This window comes from Anastrepha obliqua, chromosome 1 (genome assembly GCF_027943255.1).
Source record: "Anastrepha obliqua isolate idAnaObli1 chromosome 1, idAnaObli1_1.0, whole genome shotgun sequence".
Classification (NCBI taxonomy): Eukaryota; Metazoa; Arthropoda; class Insecta; order Diptera; family Tephritidae; genus Anastrepha; species Anastrepha obliqua.
Genome location: NC_072892.1, coordinates 138,621,005 through 138,643,358, shown reverse-complemented (window position 1 = coordinate 138,643,358; position 22,354 = coordinate 138,621,005). Strand labels below are relative to the sequence as shown.

Here is a 22,354-nt window from a genome sequence, read left to right as displayed (position 1 = left end):
TGCCTAGTTTCGTGTGCAAATGGACTAAGGTTCAGTACGACCCAAATACTTTTTCGAACACATTTTGAAAGAGTTTGAGCAAAGCTTTTGCTATGCGTTCGAAAACCCATGAATTAGAGTATATACGAATTCTCGAGGCTGACATGCTTTCAAAACAATTACTCATAATCACTGTTAGATTTGTTATTAGTTGCAAAGAAATAATTAACATAGTAAACGCTAAGATTAGGAAAACTGTTGTGACTTGGAGCGCCAGTTGCTGTGGCACACAAAAGCATTTGGTTAATTTTGTAGGCGTTTATTGCGTTTTCCATTTAGCTGATCGTACTTGTTTGAGTCACGCATGCGCTTGCGGGTTGGCTGACAACAGTAACGGCGAAGCATCAGGAATACATCGAATGAAACAAGTTCGATGTCTTGTAAATTGCAATATCCTACCATGTGGCTGTATGCCTATGCCACTAACGCGCGTATTTTTCAAGTTAGGCAACGGCATTATGACCGGCTGGAATGGTGAACCGTTAATGTGACGTTCGTTGAAGGTGATGTTCACTGTGTAGTCGCCCGCTTCGGTGGGCAGGTAAGCCACATTGCACGTGCCGTCGCCATTGTCCCGACAGTTGATGGCCGCTTCGCAGGGGCCCTCCACGGTCACGCCCAAACCACCTTGACCAGCGCCACGTGTATCGATTATGAATTCCGCCGGTTGCGCCACTAGCCCGCGCTCCAGTCCAGGCCCGAAGGCGCGCACTTTATTCGAATCGCTGCCACTGAGACATTGTAAACGGAATGGGCGTGGCGCAATCGGTGTGCCACCGAAACATATGCTCAACAAATACTCGCCCAATTGGGTGGGCGTGAAATTGACCAGGAATCCTTCAGCTGTAGGTATAACGTGCGCGCGCACGCGATTTCCCGATGGACTGGTAATGGTAACTGCGAGATCCGCCTTTGGCAGGCCACGTGTAATGATGCGAAACTGCTGGAGGCTATTCAATGGTGCAGCTTGTACGTGAATGAGTTTGTAACGAAAGTTTTTGGGCTTAGATGATGACCTTGTATTGATTTTGTATACTATGTCTTAAATTGACTGAACCATTGCTTTTTTTGGTTGTAGATAATTCAACTCAGATATGCATTGGTGAGAAATGAGATAGCGAGATAATTAGGCAAAAGCGCTGTATACTTACTTGGTTCGAGCCCATCGACCTTGATTTTGGATACATCCAAAGATTGTTCTACCAGCACCTTCTGGCCGAGTGGCACCGGTTGTCCGCCATAAGTCATGGTGGTGGTGTAGGCACCCTTGGTGGGTGGAATTACCTCCACTGTGTAAGTATTGTCGTCATTGTCGATGATGCGGCATGGCACTTCCACTTTAGTCTCCTCGTGCACGATCTTCACCTTGAGTTCTGCGTCGCCAGCGTCGCGTGCATCTACATTGAAGTGAGTAGGTGCATTGGGGCGTACGCCAGGTTGCAGCCAGGGACCGAATGCCTGCACTTTGTTGGCGTCGATTGGCACGCCCACATAGACACGATAGGGCGCGTTGGGTGTGGCCACGCTGCCGTAATTGACTATGGCAAAAATTGAGTTTTATCAATTAACGAATTCGCAATATCTCTGACAATATGTACTCACCTTCCACTGTGTGTGGTACGCCTGTAGTTGGCGTATATGTGCATGTCTTTGTGCCATCGGCATTATTCTTGATATCTACTGGTATCTTCTTACCATACACATCTTCGACCACAACTTCCAAAGGCGCTGAGCCTGCTTTGCTGGTGTCCACCGTAAATGTTTGCGGCTTGCCAATTATTACGCCATTCTTCTCCAGTCCAGGGCCAAATGTCTTAACCAGCTCTGGATGGAAGTCTGTACGCGGCAGAATCTGCGCGATGAATGGTGACTTGGGTATGTCTTCATTATCGCACAAAATATGCACTGCATATTCGCCCACAGCAGTGGGATGATATTTGACCAACGCGGAGCCATCACCGTTGTCATGACACTCGATCTCTGCTTGTGATGGACCCGCAACAGTGAAGCCTAATGCGCCAGTCTCGCCATTCGTTTCCACAACGAAAGCCGCGGGATAGCCAATAATACCGCCTGTCAAACCTGGACCATAAGCAACAATTGATGACTCCTTCTTGGGCCCAACTTTAATCTCGAACGGCGATTTGGGCACCTCCTGTCCACCAAAAGTGACCATGACCACATAACGACCCTCTTTAGTGGGGTAATAATGAGTCTCGTAGGTAGTGCCATCGATTTTCATCAAGGCCAATAATTGATTAGTGCCACCAGGGCCAATCACGCGCACTTCGGGTATGCCTTCGCCTGCGCCCTCTGTGTAGATCTTAAAGTCGGCATCATCGCCCACACGCACGCCATTCGCCTGCAAGCCGCGACCTGAAGCGCGCACCTTACGCGCGTCAGACAAAGGTGCCACCTTCACCGGGAAGGGGCTATTCGGTATGGGATTACCGGCATAGAATACATTCACCGAATGTAGACCTTGCGTCGAAGCGACATATTCACAACGCCACACGTCGTTCTCCAATTGACGCACTTTAGCTGCCACAGATGTTTTGTGATTGGCTGGATCAATGATGATCACCTCGGGCACACCGCGACCAGCATCCTTGGTGTGAATATCGAAGAAAGTGGGTTTGGTGATGGTAATACCAGCCGGTTGTATACCTGGGCCAGTCACTTTAACCTTCGAGGCGTCACCGGCATGACCTTCGACCTTAACGGGGAACGGACTCTTCGGTATGTCGCGCCCAGAGAACTTAACAACAACTTTGTGATCGCCCTCAGCTTTGGGGATATACGATATGGAGTAGGTCAAGTTCTTGTCGTTGTTGAAGCGAACATCCGCCTTTTCGATTTGACCTGTGGGTGAAATTACCTCCACATCCACAGCGCCTGCGGGGGATAAGATTTGCGGAAATGGGTGAATAAAGTTCGAAGTTATTTAGGACTATGAAGTGCTGCAAATAGTATTAAGCATTGTATTGTACCTTTGCCGGCGGAGAAAGTCTCGACAGTGAAGTTGGCTGGTGCACCCACAACAGGACCAATTGGTTCAATACCAGGACCATAAGCACGCACTCTGTTTGGAAAGATATCAAAATATTAAATGCTGCGCCAAAGACAAATCGATTGCAATATATTTATGTAACACCAAAAATCGTTTTACTGTTATGTGTATAACTGCAAAGCAAGCAACTGCTGCTGAGCATAAATGTTTAAAAATCATTATAAATGATCTAAAACCATTAAACAAATCCAAATACATAGCTTTGAAATGTGTCTGTATTATAAGTATTAATATGTGAGTATGTAAATATATATGTAAGTTATTTTTAATTTTGAGAGTTTATTACCATATATTTTTGTTTTGGAATTTGTTTGCGTTTTAGGGCATTTAATTTTTAATGTTAAATAAAGTATTTTTTATATTTAAAATTTATTATACAAATGCAGTGCACATAATTTGAATTTTCTGTTAGTCAAAAGTCACTAAGTTTGCTGCGCAGTGTCTTTGCTGCGCAGTGTCTTTGCTGCGTAGTGCACGCCTAACAGCTGGTGCTTGACGTTAACAGATGCTTATCAGTAGGCTGTTGTCTTTTTGGCTGTGCTTGCTGCGTTAGTTCAAGGAATGTTAATGAACATACATTCAGCTGTTAGTTAACATAGCTGAACTTCTGCTAAAATGGCTTTTAAAATTAGCGCCTGTAGCTATGCAATGAACATCGCCCTACCTAATGCAACTACATACAGACAAGCAACAGATCGAATTAAGCAACGCTGGCTAAACATTTTTAACAGCTTCTGTTGCTGTTGCAGTAAAGATCCGTTAGGAATTTTACAAGAGCGCCATTTTAATAGTTGCAAAGAATTCATTTTCAATACTATTACAAATACAATTTTTGCAGTTAAAAATACTAATTTTGTACTAGGCAATAATTCTATGGTCGTAACTACACATTCGACCTTAGAATATTTTTAGAATGGAATAATGCGTGCTCGTTATGTTGATATTTTTGTGCTATTGACGAGCGATGAAAGGCGAATGAGTGACATCAAAACAAAAAAAAAACCAAAATTAATTATGAAAAAAAAACTTTTTTTAATACATAAAAACTCTTTGCAAATAAGAAAGTTGAGAGGCACTAAAATACGATTCTGGTTAGTAGAAAGACAGAATTTGTGAAAAGAGTATCAAAAATAGTGATATAACTGATACATGGCGGTTAAGCTGTTCTTCAAACAATAGAAACGAAACAAATTGCTTTTTATAGCCGCATTGAGCAGTTAAGACTTAACAGTATGCAAGCATTCCAGACTTACCGCGGTGGAGGAATGCTGATTTTGCGTATTTTCATTGTTTTCAATTTTCGCATTTTTTGTATGTTTTGGAACAAAAAACAATATCCAATAAACAATTTTGAGACGCATATGCGTAAAAAAACACATAAAGAAGAAAGAGAATATAAAAATTAGATTACAGAGTTTCATATCCAAAGGCAATTTTTTTTAATATTAGCATTTTGATATGCGAAAGTAACAAAAACAAAAAAAAAAAATGAATTGCTGACAGTTTTTGCACTGAAACACAAAAACCGGTATGAATGGTCAAAAATTAAATGCGTCAGTGCCATAACTCGATATTGCGTTCGAGTAAAAATGAGAAAGAAAAAAATGCAGGCACACTAATTAAGTAAGAAGACAAGTAGAAAAATAGAAAAAGTAGAACGTAGAAAAAATTAAAGTGAGTTGAAATTTAAAAAAAGTGACGTGTTAGTGGTAGTTAATTAAGTTATAAGGAAATATTTATGATTATTTTCCTATTCCTTTCTTAAGCTAGAGCGCGCACCTATTTGGATTCGTCTTGGGGCGCAGTGGTGCACCTTGCTTCAGTTTGGCATTTGGATATTGCGACAAGTAGGTCATCATCGACTGTTCATCAACGTTGGGATTCACCAACTCTTCGGGCTTGATCAGCTGACGCACATTCAACCAGTCATCGGCGAGACCCATTGCTTCGGAGGCATTCTGCACAGCATCTTTGGGATCCCACATATCCCAATCGGGGCAAAGACCAGGCGCGCAGGCATCCACCAAAGCACCCACTGCCTTACCGGTAGTCCAGTCATTGGTGAAATTGTTGATGGGCATATCGGGTATTCGGGTGTGGATCCAATTGAGTAGCCTGCAAATAAAATATGGACGAATAGAAGTTATTAATGGATCTGTGAGTATACAAAATTTGTATTGGAAAGAAATGTAAATGTTTGTAATCAAAAAATGAGATATGAATAAAAGTTTTCGTGTTAGAAATATTGCAGATTTTTTCGTAGTCTAACCCTTTTGCATTACCGCTCGAAGTAAACGGTGCACGCAAAATACCTTCCGTCGGCAAGACGTTTACTGTTTGTTCTAACGAAAAATAATGCTACAGGATTACCAAAATTATTTATGTATTTTCCTCAAACTAAAAAAAAAACATATTTATTCAGGATTACTGGCTTGCGCATATTCGACGGACCCATGTGTTTATTTTTTAAATCAAAGAAAAACACAATTTTTTTGATGTTGACGATAATAATAATTTTATTTGGTTCAAGTAGATTTGTTGACATCACTTTTTGAATATGATATCTCTCAAATGGCTGCCTTGAGCCTGTATGGCGTATTGTGCCCGTTTTGCAGCATTTTCCATAGTTTTAGCTAACATTTCGGCTAGAATAGCGGCTATTTCCTCACGGATGTTGTTCTTGAGCTCTTCTATGGTCTTTGGCTTATTAATATAAACCTTTGATTTTAAATATCCCCACAAGAAGAAGTCAGGTGGCCTTAAATGGGGCGAACGCGGTGGCCAGTCAAAATCGCCATTTTTCGACATCAAACGACGAGGAAACAATTTCTTCAAAAAATCGATTGTGGCGCGAGCTGTGTGTGGTGGAGCGCCGTCTTGTTGAAACCAGAACTGCCTCATACGCTTTCGACGAATAATTGGCATCACAAAAGTGGTTATCATATCGCGATAACGCTCCTGATTGACGGTAACAGCTTGACCATCTTCATTTTCGAAGAAAAACAGCCCAATAATCGTTTTCGCACTAACGCCGCACCAAACAGTGACTTTTTCATCGTAGAGAGGTACCTCTTGAATTTCGTGAGGATTTTCAGTGGCGTAAATACGGCAATTTTGCTTGTTTACCGTCCCATTCAATAAGAAATGAGGCTCATCGGACATGATGATTTTGCTGTTCTTCTTTTTCTTTTGTCTTCTTTTGTTGAATGTAAATTTCAACAATTTGGGAGTGCTCGCGTGGCGTGTACTGTTCCATGGCAAAAATCTGCTTGGACTGACGCTTCCAACGCGGTATGTCATTAAGCGATCTGACGTCTCTGTCAAAAGATACAGGGTTGCCAGATGGGTCTTGGTGACAAGAGAGAGTTTTTGCTCGCGGATTATGTCGTCGAATGAAGCAGAAGGGTTAAGAACCGGCGTGACAGAAACCCGAGGTTCGTTCGCTATTGAAATGAACTGCTTGTATCGTTTGATGTGTTCCAGTACAAGGATGGCCGCTTGCTATGGTGAAAAGCAAAATTATGCGGTCAATTATGGGCTGCTACTTAATGGGGGACTCGCCAGCCGAATTGCTCATGAACATTTCACATACACTCACACACTCGTCCAATCAGTCATTGCTCCAATGGTAACGAAGTATTGCCATTGGTTGATATTTTTCGTATAACTATAACAGTTTTTTCGTAAACAAACCGCTTCGTGACCCAAGTAACGTCTGCCGCTCAGCTGATTCTGTCAAATTCGCTGAGCGCCGGTTAACGGTCTGCTATGTAGCACATCTCTAAAAATCTTCTCACCTTAGACCACCCCTGTCTGAATTCTTTTCACCATGTTTCCAATTCACAGTTGGCTTCGACAGCTGAATTTGTCGTTGGTCACGCACCAATTCATTCCGCTGTGACGCGCAGAAAACACAAGCAGACACAGGAACACATATAACATGTTGTTGTTGTAGTATATAGGTATTCCTTTTGCCGCATACTGAAACTTACGGTCACGAAGTAGGAAGTAGTAGTAGTGAGAGCAGCGAAATTCACCAAAAAATGTAGGAGAATTTTGCTAAAGTGACAGTCCTTAAACAGATATATGTACATAAATCGCTGCCGTGTTGTTCCAGTAACACCTATTCGCGAGCCCGCACTTTGATATTATTTATTTTTGTGTTGATAGGTAAGTTTATCTCGTCACCATCCCTTTATTTAAGTGAAACCAGTGATAAGCAGTAACAACTCACCTTTGCTTGGGTGTTGGTCCGGAGCCATTTACTTGACTTTCATCTTCACCATCCCACTGGGGCATAGAGATGGAGTAGTGCAAAATGAGCGTCCATATTAGACCGAGAATCAACTTGAGTTTGCAATCGACAATGTCCGAGGAATCTGTAAAATAAAGAAATAACTATCAGTTAAGGCCATGCCAAGTAAAAAAAAAAACAAAAAAAAAAAAGAAAGCAAAGATCGTGTAAATGAAAAGGGCTGCTGAACTTTATATATTTGTATGTATGTACTTCTGTGTATGTGTATGTGCGTATGTATGTATGTATGTATGTATGTATGTATGTATTTATGTATGTATTTATGTATGTATGTATGCGTGTATGTATGTATGTATGTAATATATGTATTATTAATTAACTGTACTTAAAGCATCACGCACTTTTGTGATAGTCATCGTTAACCCCAAAAAAATTGATATGACTAAAATTCATTTGAAAGTCAGCCCGACTTGTAAACCAGATATCATTTTGTTTCTGTTGATTTTTTTTATTCCTTATTTCGGTTGCGAAAAAGTGAGCGCTAATTGCTTTTTAATTGTGGTCAATTGTAAACAACCATAAACGTTGCTATTTTGATGAAGTGTGAATGGTTGACAGAAAGTAAAGTGCAGCACAAGTTGCACCGTTAATATGACTTGCTAAAACAGCAGCACGGCAGTGAGTGAATATTGTAAAGAACTCAATGCAGCTTGCAGATTTGAATATGCGCGCACAAGCATCGATGAACAATTAAATTGTGAGCAACGGACAGACAATGCCTTCTGTGGCTCCAGCCACCGCCACCGCCGTCGACACTACTGCAGTTGTTGCTGCTGCAGCTGCTGCTGCTGCTGATGAACATTCGCATATTTATCGTCATTGAAGTTGCGCCGCTCAAGACATGTATGTATGTACGTGCATGTGGTGTAAAATCTTATGGAATGTATGCTGGGACTTGTTTTGATGCAGCCGAGTCGTAAATGACCAAATCTAACAGTCTTTCGTTCGCACATCAACGGGCACGGGCGATTGTTGTTTTGCGGAGCACACCGGCCATAGCCATACGAGCCAACGAGTTGCGAACCGGCAACTTGTACAGCCTTGTACGTACGTGTGTCGACATATAAATACATATGTACATATGTGTGTATGTACAAATAACCGGCACTGATTCGGCATGGATAAAATCCCAACAACTTGCGGTGAGCAGCGCATATTTTAGGTAAGCGACAAGCAACCGTCCAAGCAATTAGCCAATTATGGATGACTTGACCTTAAACTTGACTGAGTGGCTGTTGGTCGCGTGTATTAGCTGACTGACTGATTGACTTCTATTTCTCTCTATTTTGGCTTACAGTTATTTATGCTTTTGCGCATAAATTACTAGATATTTTATTTAAATTTCATTTTATTTACATAAATCTCATTTGCATACCTAAGTCCATACACAGATTTTATTGTATTTTGGTAAAATATTTCATTATTGGCGACAGGCAAAAATTATTTTATTATGACGGCTTTGTAACGGGTAACAGCAATTCGATGAAGCCATTTTAAGTTTACTGCTCTTCATTAGCGGCGGTGGCTTTTCAAATTTTGCTTTCGTTCCTCGTTGAAATTTTAATAGAACAAGTGATATAATATTGAAAAGATTTGAGCAAATACGTATTTAAAATATGTATTTCTGAAAGCATGGAAATTACTTTATTTGACACTAAAAAGTTATATATTGTTTAAAAAATTTCAATAGCCGATAATTGTGCTGAATAAAGTCCATTTTCTGCATTAGCCAAACAATTATTTGCCTATTGGATTATTGGTGCAGCTGCTCAACGACAAATATTTCCACTCTGCTTTCAAAATGTAGTCCAACACAAGGATGATAGATTTATCAGGTTTGCTCATTAAGTGTGGTGAGAAAGAAAGTCGAGGGGAGGGGAATTTCGGCTGCCACGTCACGGGAGAAATTTGACAGCCGAATTCTGTACGATTATTTCACACATATTCACATACATGTCCAAACAAATATTCACAAACTAGTCCAATCAGTCGTTGCTCAGATAGCAACGAAGCGACAGGAGTGCAGCTTGTGTTGATTTGTTTTCGTGCATCACTAACACAATCTTATCGTCAGCCGGTATGTGCACAATCATTTCACAAATATTCACACACTCGTTCAATCAGTCGTTGTTCAGACTGTAAGGAAGTGCCATTGGTTGATTTGTTTTCGTACACCACCAACACAAACTCAGTTTTTTGTAAACACACCCCAAGTGACGTCAGCTCATCAGCAGATTCTGTCAAATTCGCTGGGAGCGGAATAACGATCTGTTCAATAACACCTCTAAAAATATTTTCACCATGAGTCAAACATATGCGATTATTTTTCATTACGAAATGGATATCGTGAACTTGGTATTTCTTGTTTGGCTTTTTCACACACTGATTTTATCTCCAAGGATAATTTATGTATGTGGCATTCTTTATATATACAAGGTGGCGCAAAATTAATCATCAATCAATCAATTTTGTTTTGGAATTACGTTTTTACTAAATAAATTAACTAAAAAATGATGTTGATTGATAGGGATCGTTATTTTGACCTTTACACGCTCCATTGCTTGTCTGTTCGTCTATTTGTATACTGCAGCTATCTTACATTAGAAGGCACAAGTGTCAGATATGATTGACATACGACGCCATTTGCAAAAATTATAAATCTTCCAATTGAGTGATTAATTTTGAACCACCTTGTACTAAATTTGATGGGCTATAAAACTGCGAACCCTTCTTTTGTTATTAAATTCCGGTTAAAAATTAATTTTAAAATTTTGATCAAAATTTGTCGTATTTTTATAAATTATTATTTAAAAATATATAAATTATTATTTAAAAAAATATGATATAGAATTTTTTTTCTACAATGTTTGTATATGTCTGCAAATTCATAGTTTAACTCATTCCTCATGGTTTGTTGCATTAAGAGAGGGTAGAAGAGTGTAGAAACGATGCGGTACTTTTTTTACAGAATGTTCATTAATTTTTGTTAACGCTCCACTTGTTGTTGTGTTTGTTGTTGCTGTAATAGTTTATCAAACTCTTCCGGTTCGGTACAGTCACTGCTATCATCGTCAATGACATCTAACGATAGACCCAAGAAATAAGCCGTTTTGACGGGGTAGCCCTAAAGGGAGAGCTGTGTTAGGTGAAGAGTTTTAAGCGAGCACGTCAATAGAGGTTAGTGTCGTGCGGAGTACCTCCATAAGTCGGAAATGAGTTGAGTATATCGGAGTCGATTGTGGAAAGATCATAGCTTAACCCACTACAATATCCTGAATGCAATTGTGACAGGATGACGCGTATCTCACAGGGCAAATGCAGGTCTTCATCTGTGATGGGTGGCGGTTGGACTCCGATGACGACTGGCGAGGTGGGAGTTTAAACAGGTGGTAAGCGACTCCCGATGAATGTGGTTTAAGGTCTGCCTATAAACTGTTGGGCGGCCGCCGTAGCCGAATGGGTTGGTGCGTGACTGCCATTCGGAATTCAGAGAGAACATAGGCTCAAATGTCGGTGAAATACCAAAATGAAGAAAACCATTTTTCTAATAGCGGCCGCACCTTGGCAGGCAATGGCAAACCTCCGAGTGTATTTCTGCCATAAAAAAATTTCATAAATTTATATATAGGTATATAAACTGTTGGGCCCAGTAGATGAGCATAGTTCTGGATCTCATCAGTGTAGTCAAAGAGGTACCACCTAACGTTCCTGAGAGATGGCTCAGCTTCCTGCGCTAGCGACAAAGTAGGAATCGCTTGTTGAACATCCTATTATGCTTCTTAACTGGGAGCATACGAGTAGTAGCCTTGCTATGGTGCTGATTTAGGGGAGAAATTAAGTGGCATCTCATGGCTGTGCTGTTGGCAGTATTCTGGAAAGTTCGGAGCTTGCTAAACTGCGTACCAGGCGACCAAATGGACTCTGTATAATTCAGTACAGGTCAGTCACTGGCATTTAAAGGCGCCAGTAACATCTCTTTGTCCTTGCCTCAAGTGTTACCGGGTAGCTGTCTTTTTTGAACCTTAGTGACAATGCGGTTGTATATGCCGAGAAAAAGAATAAACTATTGAAGATGTCACCTAGTGCTTTGGAGTTAATAACAGACTTTCACCTTCAGTTGTTGTTTGGCCACCGACAGCCGTAGCCGAATGGGTTGCTGCGTGACTGCCATTCGGGTGTGTGTAGGTTCGAATCTACGTTTTTTCTAATTGCAGGCAACGACAAACCTCCGAGTGTATTTTTGCCTAGAAAAAGATCCTCATAAAAAAACATTTGCCATTGGGAGACAGCTTAGAACTGTAGGTCCTCCACTTTGGGGAAAACATCAATACGCGCGCCACAAATAGGGGAAGGAGCTTGACCAAACACCTAGCAGAAGTGTACGCGCCAATTATTATTGTTTTAGTTTTGTAATTTGACCTCTTCATGTGGTGAATAGCGTCGTCATGGATTTAGTAGGGGAAAGTTGGCGGCTACACGCACAGAAGAAGCGACAGAGGTTGGAGAGAGAATCGTTCACTTTTGAACAAACAGGGCTTGATTTTTTGCTGACTTAAAAATATGTGAAAAAAGAGAATTTAATTATAAGTAGAACTGTTATATCTCCTTTCACTTTGCCGCATAGTGTTAGTATATTTGCTAGTTATTTCTAATTTATTTACCAGTTGGCTATTTGAGAGAAATGCTATTGAAGACACAATAGGATGGACATGAATAATAATACCAAGGAACTTTATTTTGATTCTACTGTATTTACAAAAAAGTATTCAAATCCACAATCTAAAAATGTTGATCTATAACTTCGTGATCGTTCTTATTCACTATACTCATATATTTATATGGGCAATCTGCATAATTATATTTTGCTATAAGATTTATATGCTTGATTTTCGCTCATTCGATAGCACAAATGCACACACATCCATATATACAAATGTATACAAATAATTGAAGCACAGATGGAAGAAACAATTTGCATGCAAAGTCGATCTTCAATGCCGTCTGAAATGTGCGCAATGGGGAAAGATTAAATTTGAATGGCAAACTGAAGCATTTGAAATGCGTGTCAAATAATTGGTTCGAATTTGCATTAAGGTTCTATGAACTTTAAATTGCGTTTGTTCTTCACTGTAATTTGTTTTTTTTTTGTTGCTAACTTTATTTTGGATAGTCCACAATACATCTTTTTCAGTGATAAACAGGGGAAAGGCTTAAACTTTTCTTAATTTACGCAACAATCACCTAAGCGTTATGTTTCTTTTCTCTTGCTAGTCGACGTCAAAGAGTCGAGATACACAAAGAAGGCCTTTCTCTTACTGTGACGGAACCAATAGGTACCGCAATGAACCGCATTTCTGCGCAGCAGCTATTCGATCCATTGACATTTAATGATATGGCTAGCGAAGCCGCTGGGGCTTAAATAACTGAATTATGCCGATAATTTTGTGAAGTCATTACAGCCCGTCTGCGAAATTTCCCATCGCTAAATAGGATACAGATTCTTCCAACATCTTCAACCTCCCAAAGGATCCATGCCTCGACGCCATGTAATAGGATGAGCATTAGGGGAGACCTATAAAATTTAGTAATTTTTTCGGCGCCAGGTAATCAATTTAACAAATAAAATAAAATAATTTCCTTTGCCTTGGACTCTTGAGGCTGTTGTTTCTCTTCTTATTTTCTAATAATTACTTATGGGCGGTATGGATGGTGAATGCTGATTAACAATCCAATCGTGATAGAGATAAGACAGCTACTTAAACCATCGTAGAAACTTTTAATGAACACTTTCCTATATTATTGAATGAACACTCTCCTTAATTATTGTGTGGCATGAATTTGCATTTAAATTTATTTATTTAAATTTATATTACAATTTAAATTATGCTTGTCCTAACTAAAGGGCGATCAGATTGGGGGTGCTTTTTCCAATAGGGGTTTTTTGACAGATCACGCGTGACTACTGTCAAACTAAATACATACTTTTTTCAGTATTCATGAACCTTTCATTATGGAAAGACCTAATCCTCAACAACGTTTACAAATCGTACAAATGTATTACAAAAATCAACGCTCTGTGAAAAGTGTACATCGCGCGAGTTATATATAAGCGTCTGTTAATAACAGAGCTAATGTTATTATAACACAATGTGATGTTAAATGTTAAGAACTGTTAATGGAAAAACATTGTTGGGGAACCTATATTAAACAGTTCTAGTAACAACAAATAAACAAATAGTACAAATGAATGTTGGATCGAAAAATACCATTGCAACTGAGCTTTTAGGTGGCGTGATGCTTTTTGTTTAACTGTTTATAACATTCAGCTTTGTTTTAGGTCATAAGCAATTTACTTTGGATTGTACAGATTAATTAGTCTTAAGTTGACGTTGAAGATTAAAGTCATGTTTTCTGCAAACTACTCACTGTTTCATTTTAAATATATAATTCGCGCTCAGGCCAACTTATGTTGTTCAGCGATGAGGCCCATTTTTGGCTTAATGGCTTCGTTAATAAGCAACATTGTCGTACCCATTACATCCATGAAAACAACCGTTTAGTGCAGCCTATGGGCTGGAGTAACCATCGGCCCATAATTATTCAAAGAGGAGGCTGACGCCAATGTAACACTGAATAGCGAATGCTATCGCGCCATGATAAATGACATTTCGATGCCGGAAATTGAAGCCCGTGATCACCGCAACATTCAAGATGGTGCTAGTTGCCATACAACCCGTGAAACAACGAATTTATTGCGTCGTCATTTCGATAAGCAATTTATCGCTCGTCTCGGACCAGTGGATTGGCCACCAAGATCGTGTGATATCACACCTTTGGACTTTTATTTGTGCGGGTATATAAAGTCGAAATGCTTTGTGGTTAAACCAGCTACAATTGAAGCATTGGAAGCCAACATTACTAAATTTATTCACCAAATACCGACCGAAGTCCTCCAGCGAGTCGCGAGTCATTCAAAATTGGTGTTTACAGTTGGTCGAATTACTGCGCAGTTGAGGCCAAAATTTGCAAGGGATTATCTTGATCTTTAAAGTGTCATGAATGATTCTACACGAAAATAATAAATATTGCCCAATCAATTTGAATTTTCTTTGTTTTATTTCAATTTAAAATCCGATACCTCTAAATTGATCAGATTTTAGAACTTAGTTCTTTAGTAGTACTGCAAATCTATTATCAGTAAACTCCCTTGAAGCAACCAGCACCTTTGAAAAGCTTCACTAGTCTCCTCATCTCAATTTGCGCCATTTGATTCAAGATATTTAGCAATAGTAGCCACACAGCGATGGAGAGCTACAGAGGAGATAGGTACCGCCCTTATAGCTTCTGCACTAACAAAAACGAAAGCATTTTAGGATAATGCATGCACTTGTATGTATGTGTGTGCATTGCTCCTCCACTCAGAGAGTGCAAGCGTCCGATGACGGTTCGTAGAATTTAGCTCAGATTTCCGACAAACTGCATTTCGCTTAATTAAAAGTAAATTAAAGTAAAAGTGATATGTAAGTGCATACATTTCTTCGAAAGCAATAAAATGTTAAGGTGGTTGAGCTAACAGTTTTTTCGTATTTGCAAAAGGAATAAGAAAAGCAACACTTTCGCTAATTAAAAAATCCTTATGCTATGCATGGCATGGGTATTTTTAAGGATTTATTTTTTAATTGAATTAACAATTGTAAATCATGAAACTTAATCGCTGAATTAAAATATTTAATTGGTACCAACTTTGTTTGCAAATGAAGATATAGAGTAAGTTTTTGCTGCCATAAAGTGCTTACAGATAAAAATGGGAGTTTTAATAAGAGCATCGCAAACAAAATAAGGCACAAAACAATAACAAGAAACGAGCAGTGAAGCTAATCTTCAACAAACATTTGTTTGGGGCGAAATTTTTTCTCATAAAATGTGTTGAAAAATGACAAGCAATTAATTATAGGCATTTAAGCAAAATGCGACAAAAGACAAGTGTTGCAAATGGCACTCAAGTCATGCCAAGTAAGTGGATTTTAAATACACCCGATTGTCGACAAATGAGTTATTTATATGTAGACAAATAAGGCTCAATATGTACATACATATTCATAGATATAGGCATATAAATTCATATATACATGCATATTTGTATTATAGAGGAAAGTGATAATGAATGGACAGAGCAGGTTGATCGGCCCACACAAAGATAGGCACACCGTTGCTGGTAGGAGTTGATATGCGACAGTGCTAAAAAAGTGGCAACAAACTTATATATATACGTATGTATTGTATATGTATGCATTATTATGATATGTGTTGTTTAGAGCGATTTATGCACATTTGTAAGTGATTTCATACCATAAATTAACAGCGATGTGCAAAACCTAAGCAACTTTTGCTGCTGGCTCAGAGAGGATACATTTTTCTCTGTTAAATAACTGGGGTAATTTCTTCCCTCAAGTGTGATGATCAAAAATATGTTATTCAGTTGTTTCTCTCCTTAGCATGTTAAGTTACAGTTTCTTAAGAAAGCGGGTGCGTTAAATTGTTGTTGTTGTAGCAGTTCATTAAACCCTGCCTATGCGGGGCATTCACCAATCGTAATCGTCTATCTCATCTAATGGTAGGCCCAAGAAGCATGGTATTTCGACGGGAGTTGAGAAAGAGAGATTGGAGCATTAGGTGAGTGGGTGTAATGGCGTATGGGAATAGCGGTGGGTGTACAAGATTACAGTGCAGAGAGATGTTAACTTACACTACCGTATTTTTACTGTGATAGGCTAAAACAAAGTGCATTTAAATATTTTTCCACTTATTTTTTTAATTAAGAGATTTGGCTCCCAGCAACTGCTGGATGTTCGCAGCCCTAAAAAAAATACTCGCCTGTAAGAAATTTCGCTCGAATGAAAAAGTTATCGTTGAAACTGAAAATTTATTGAATTTTTCTAAACTTTACAAAGAGTTTGAAAGGTAGATTTACATGTTTTGGGGGTAAATATTGCACAAAAAAGGACCAAAAACAGGAGCAATAAATTATTTTTATACAAAATAAAGAGCACTGGCTGCCAGGGCCTTCAGCTCGCTGATGCGAAAGTGAACCAGGAGGTTGTCTTAGCAGGCTTGGTGAAGTACTTGAGCAGTACTCTCTTCAATGGAAAGCGTTGTATCTTCCAGCAAGATTCCGCTCCAGCCCGTGAGGTAAAAAGCACCCAGCAGTGGCTAAAAAACAATATTCTTGGGTTTATAGCCGCAGAAGATTGGCCGTCTGGAAGTCCAGATCTGAAACCATTGGACTACAGTTTGTGGTCAAAATTGGAGCACATGCTCTGTTGAAGATCTCACAGCAATTTGGAGAATCTCGAACAATCTTTGGTTCGAGCAGAGACGTCAATACCCATGGAAACCGTGAGTGATGCAATAGCTGAATGGTCTAAGCGTTTGAAGGCTTGTGTGAAAGAAAATGGGGACCATTTCGAATGAAAATTAAAATTTTGTTTCTTTATTATTACATGATTAAATAAAATTAGCTTCATTGGAAAAAAGTGATATAATTTGATATCTATAATGGAATTAACTTGTAACAGAACTTTTGGCTGGACTAAGTACAATAGATAAGTATGAACTATTATCATTATGTTTTTGTTGTTGTTGTAGTAGTTTGTAAGTACGCATGTACTTCTAGATTTTACCAATCAATTCGTTTACGAAAATTCGAAAAATCTGCAAAACCTGAGCACCTTTTCTGTGTAATAAGATTTTTAAAACTACAGGGTGGTAAAACTTCCGTTAAGTTAATTAAAATAAGTTAATTAAGTTTAATTCGGCTATAAATAAAAGATTCATGAATATTTTTCTACAATTTTTTTTCTTCATTGGAGAGCATAAATCTTGCCGTTAAACAAGCAAAACAATTTCGCTCAAATGACTTTCTTTGTTGGCTCTACTGCAAGGCGAATCTATTAAAGGTGGTATCGGTAAATCAGCTGATTTATTTATTTCCTTCACCGTTTCCATGTGGCTGTCATCCCAGAATGAAATAAGACGTATACATTCTTTGTTTTCCAATTTGCCAATACTTTTCTTTGACAATCAAATGTACAAAATATTGTTTTTGGTCTAGTGCCACCACCTTCAATAAATGCGTCTTGGCTTTACAGCAACCCATTCTGGCAGCTAACTTTTTCAGTACATTTTTAGGAGTTTCGACGTTTATGTCAGCAAAGGCAACTTCAATTTCGTTTTTGAACTCTAGAAACATCACTGGATAGTTAGCGTAATATTTATCTCTAACGGCCACATAAAAAAATAGTTTAATACACCAACTGACATGACTATTTCGGCTGATTGCCTGATTATATGATTTTCTATATTAAATTTAATATTCTCCAACTTTGTTCTAGCGACAAGCGACTTATTTTGTAAATATCTCAACCATAAACCAAAACTTTTGACACATCAGTTCAGTTGCCAAAGTAAAAAAAATCGATAGTTTAAATTTCAAACACTAGATTTGTCACCCTGCATTACATAAAACATATTAGCAAAAATTGTTTATGTTTTGTACGACATACATACATACATGTATAAACATTTTATAATCACATTTCATTTTTTCAATTTCATTTAAATTTTTTATTTAATTTTTAACTTGTAGTAAATTCCTAATATTAGCAGCATATTTATGAGCTAAAAAATAATTCAAAAGCAGTCGAATAAAACAAACATAGAAGCTAATCTTTAGCTCTATATAGGAAAAATATTTTCTAGGTTATGCACGATGCCGCATACCATATCTACGTCTATGCATACACACATACACATATATGCATGTGGATACTCGCGTAAACAAATTTGTCTCACTGCCGCCTAGTCTAACCCAGCCTAGTCAAGTGATGCCGAATTCAAAAATAGAATGTAGTCATTGCCAGCAACAGCTGATTGCCAGGGTCAAAAGTGTGATATTACAGTAGGTGCGCCCTATTATACAATAACATCATTAAGAACCACACACACTCACACACACAACCATGACCACAGTTAGCACGACTAGAGTACACGATTCATCCAAATAGCTTCCCCATATAGGAAGACCGTTCATCACTTTGATTCTGTAAATTCCAGAAATTCTCTTTCGGTCACACAGTGAAAAATGTTACATGTGCAAATGTATGCGTGCAGCCAATCCTAAGTGAATGGTATTCGCTGGGAAAATTCTTGTGCTCAGTGATTGAAGAATAATACAAAAATGAAGGAATACTCCCCAACACTTAATTGGTTCGTTAAACACGAAAGGCAGCGGAATAATGAATGAGTTAATAAATGAATAAGAAGACGAAAAAAAAAGAATTATGAAAAAATGAAGTAGTTGCAGTGGCGGAGAAAATTACATACAAATATGTGGTACGGGATATTTCCAAACTAAAAAAACAAAAAGAACTAAAAACAACAATTATAAATGCAAACTGCAGCAGCTTTTGTTTTTTGCCAAGTGATGCATACATAGAATATGTAAAAGCAAAATTATTATCATGCATGCATTCATAAATGTGTAAATATTTGCTTGCTAATAGCTTAAAGTACGTGGCGAACGTGTGCAAGCGTTTAACAGCGAATAGGATGCACTCACTGGTAGTGTTACAGGTACATCTGTGAGCAGTGTACTAGGTATATGTTAATGAGGTGCAAATATTACCATATATGCATGTGAGTAAGAGAGTGAGTATACATGCATGCATATGGCTACATGTAAGTGTTTGCACGTCGTCGAGAGTCATCATTTGCGCTCCAGCTGATTTTGATGTGCATAATGTTGTTATTTTACTTAACACCGATCAACTGTTCTTGTGTTGTGATGATGAGTGTGCCTTTGCGTAAGTATTGTATTTCTTTTGATATACAGAGGCAAGTCTATCTAAATATGTCAATGCACTTCTATAAATAAATAAAAGTGTAATCGAGAATATCAATAATAATATAAAAACAATGCACACACGAGTACAAATATTGAAGTACATACATACATATGTAATATTAACGAGGTGTGCTGTTCAGAAACTAAGTTCGAAGAACTTTACATAGACTTGCCACTATAAAGTAAATTCATACAAGAGAGTCATAATAAAAAACGAAAAAAAAACAATATTAACAATTTTTTTTTTGTATTTTAGATAAGTATGCAGGTATGAAACCACGATGGGTGAAATGCATGGCGATATCAATTAAATTATGGCATTAGGTGAAAACATATTTTTATTTTTATTTAAGGAGGTAGAAAATGGTGAAAACTTGGGCGATGATTTTCTCAAAATTTAGGATTTTTGTATTATAAAACTCTTGCAAGAAATGAGCGATATGTAGGACAACTGGCTCCTAGGCCATAGTAACGCCAGAAGAGTGGCTTTGTGCGTGACTACCATTCGGTTGGGTTGGATCAAATCCAACCACTGTAAAATATTAAATTATGAAAAATTTATAAACTTATAATATAATTTATTATAATCTTTTGTAACTAATTTTTGTTTTATATTTTATTATAATTTTTTTTATAATTTATTTATATTTTTTTAGAATTAATTAATAATTCCTTAATCATTTATTACATACAAATTTATTTATATCTAATAGGTACTACTCGCCTTTCAGCACACAAAGGCAAACCTCTTAGAGCAACTCTGCCATGAAGAAGCTTTTCATAACAAATTATCTGGATGGACGCGCTGTTTACACAAGGTGGCACAAAATTAATCACCCTATCAAAGATTTTTTTTTTATTTTTGGCAAATGCCGCAGTACGTCAATCACCTTGGACTGCAGTAAACAAATAAACAAGAAATGGAGGCCAAAATAAAGACGCACATCACTTAAAATACTTTGTTTATGTAATAAAAAAAAATTTTAAAACAAAATTGGAATTTTGAGTGGTGGTAAATATTTTAAAATATTTAAATATTTGATTTGTTCCAGTTTGTTGTTGAAGTGGTTGAGTATTTCTTTTGAAATAATCCTAATTAGCGACTAGCGCCGTTTTACTATCACTGCGCTCGTGCGGCGTCTGTGTTTTTGTTTTTTCATTTGTTTTTTGTTTTTAGTCAGATCCACTTCGTGAGCAACCTTTTTATATTTATGTCTATGATTTCATTAATTTGCTGGAAGAAACGCTTACCGACAGAGCGAAGTCTTACTCTAGCTAGACCTGGACATTCGCATAAATTATGGAAAGGACATTTTTTCACCCCCTCCACCTGACAGCTTCTGCAGATGAGATTGAAAGGCAGGTTGAGTCTGGCTGCATGATCCTCTACCATTCTTGCTAGCTCATCTGCTATCTCAATACCCTTTATATTCCTATGGCCGGGAATCCATATCAGAGTAATTTCAAGCCAATGACCAAGCAATTCTAGTTCCTCAATATACTGGAAGACTAGTTTCGATGAAATGGAATTGGAATATAAGGCCTCAGCGTAGATTTGAATAGCGAATCTGCCAATCACCTTTCGTTTCCGCCATTCGTACCGTGAACTCTTTCTTGAAGTTAAGGTCGGAGACTGTGAAGTCTGATTTGTTTTTGAGCTGTAATAGTCCCTGCAGGAGGATCTTGCTGTGGCCATACAGTCTTGTTGCCCAGCTTCCTATGTCTCTGAGTCTCATGGCGCTGCAAGTAGCGAATGTTTAAATCTAGTGGTGCTAGATGTTTTAGTACGTTAAGCGCTTCAGTAGAACTGGTGTTAAGCGCCCCTGTGGTTGGGATACACGCTGATCTTTGTATATTGTTCAGGTTCGTTTGGTTGTATTTATTTTCTATTGTGAGCCACCAGATTAGCGCCGCATATTTTAGTATTGGCCTTACAATGGCTGTGCGTGACCAATTGGATAGTTTTGATTGAAGACCCTATTTTTTACCAAACATTCGCTTACACGTGTAAAGTGCTATATTGGGTTTCTTGGCCCTCTATTCTACATTGGGCCAACAGCTGAGCTTGGGATCTAGGATAACACCTAAGTATTTTGCTTATTGGGCTAGCATAAGACCAGATCCATTTAATTTTGCGATATAAAAGTTTGTCATCTTGATTTTCTTAGTGAATCAGACATCAGTTCAGTTTTACTCGGATTCACCTTTCAACCGCAGTCTGTGGCCCAATTACTGAGTAATCCCAGAGCAGAAAGAGTTGCAGTTTGAACAACGCACTGTGGCCATCTATTGCGACGGAACTTTTCCGACTACTTCAGGTCCGGCATTAGATGCTCTGATTAGTCTACCACCACTTGAAGTTTTCATCCAAGTAGAGGTCTTGAAGGCCATCTGCAGGCTGAAACACATTGGAAATTGGTACGGCTCCTATCCGGCATTGGACAACAGAGTAGGCATGGACTTCGATCCAACGAACCTCGCTATGCCCCTTGACTCCATGCCATTCAGAGTAGTGCTTGACAAGAGATACAGAGTGGCGCTGCCAGAGGCTCGACTGTGGTCAAACTCAGAAAATGAGCCCGGCAAACACTGTTTTCGCATTTTCACGGATGGCTCCAGCACCGAGCACGGCTTCGGCTCGGGGCAAAACTGTATTTTGCTCTCGGAATGCATGCATCTGTGTTTCAAGCGGAGGTATATGCTGTTCAAGAAGCGATGAACATTGTTATGGAAAACAGATTTAAAGGCAGATCTATATGCGTTTGCAGAGGCAACCAAGCTGTGCTCATGCCCTTAGACAGCTCCCCATCGAGTCTTGCAAATCCAGGCTGAACTATATCAGTAGACATAATAGCCTGATGCTAACATGGGTTCCGGGACACGTGGGTATCGAGGGTAACGAGATCTCTGATTCGTTAGCCAGAATGGGCCCTGAGGCCAACTTGCTTGGCCCGGAGCCCGTTGTGCCACTCACTTCTGCAACCATCAAAGCCACGGTTAGCAAACGGGCAGGCTGAGAGAGGCTGCA

General features: G+C 38.7%; 1 protein-coding gene across 4 annotated transcripts in view; it reads right to left on the bottom strand.

The window, feature by feature from the left end:
* Positions 1-22,354, bottom strand: part of LOC129236303 (filamin-A) — a 204,375-nt gene that overhangs the window by 77,484 nt on the left and 104,537 nt on the right. For 3 of the 4 annotated variants that reach the window (XM_054870607.1, XM_054870608.1, XM_054870610.1), the window contains exons 4-9: positions 7,344-7,488; positions 4,889-5,224; positions 3,030-3,121; positions 1,642-2,934; positions 1,191-1,577; positions 439-1,005 (exon numbers count right to left, since the gene is read on the bottom strand). In XM_054870607.1, coding sequence (XP_054726582.1) covers positions 439-1,005; positions 1,191-1,577; positions 1,642-2,934; positions 3,030-3,121; positions 4,889-5,224; positions 7,344-7,488 — 2,820 coding nt within the window. The remainder of the gene's footprint in view (positions 1-438; positions 1,006-1,190; positions 1,578-1,641; positions 2,935-3,029; positions 3,122-4,888; positions 5,225-7,343; positions 7,489-22,354) is intronic. The other variant, XM_054870609.1, reaches the window with a different exon arrangement.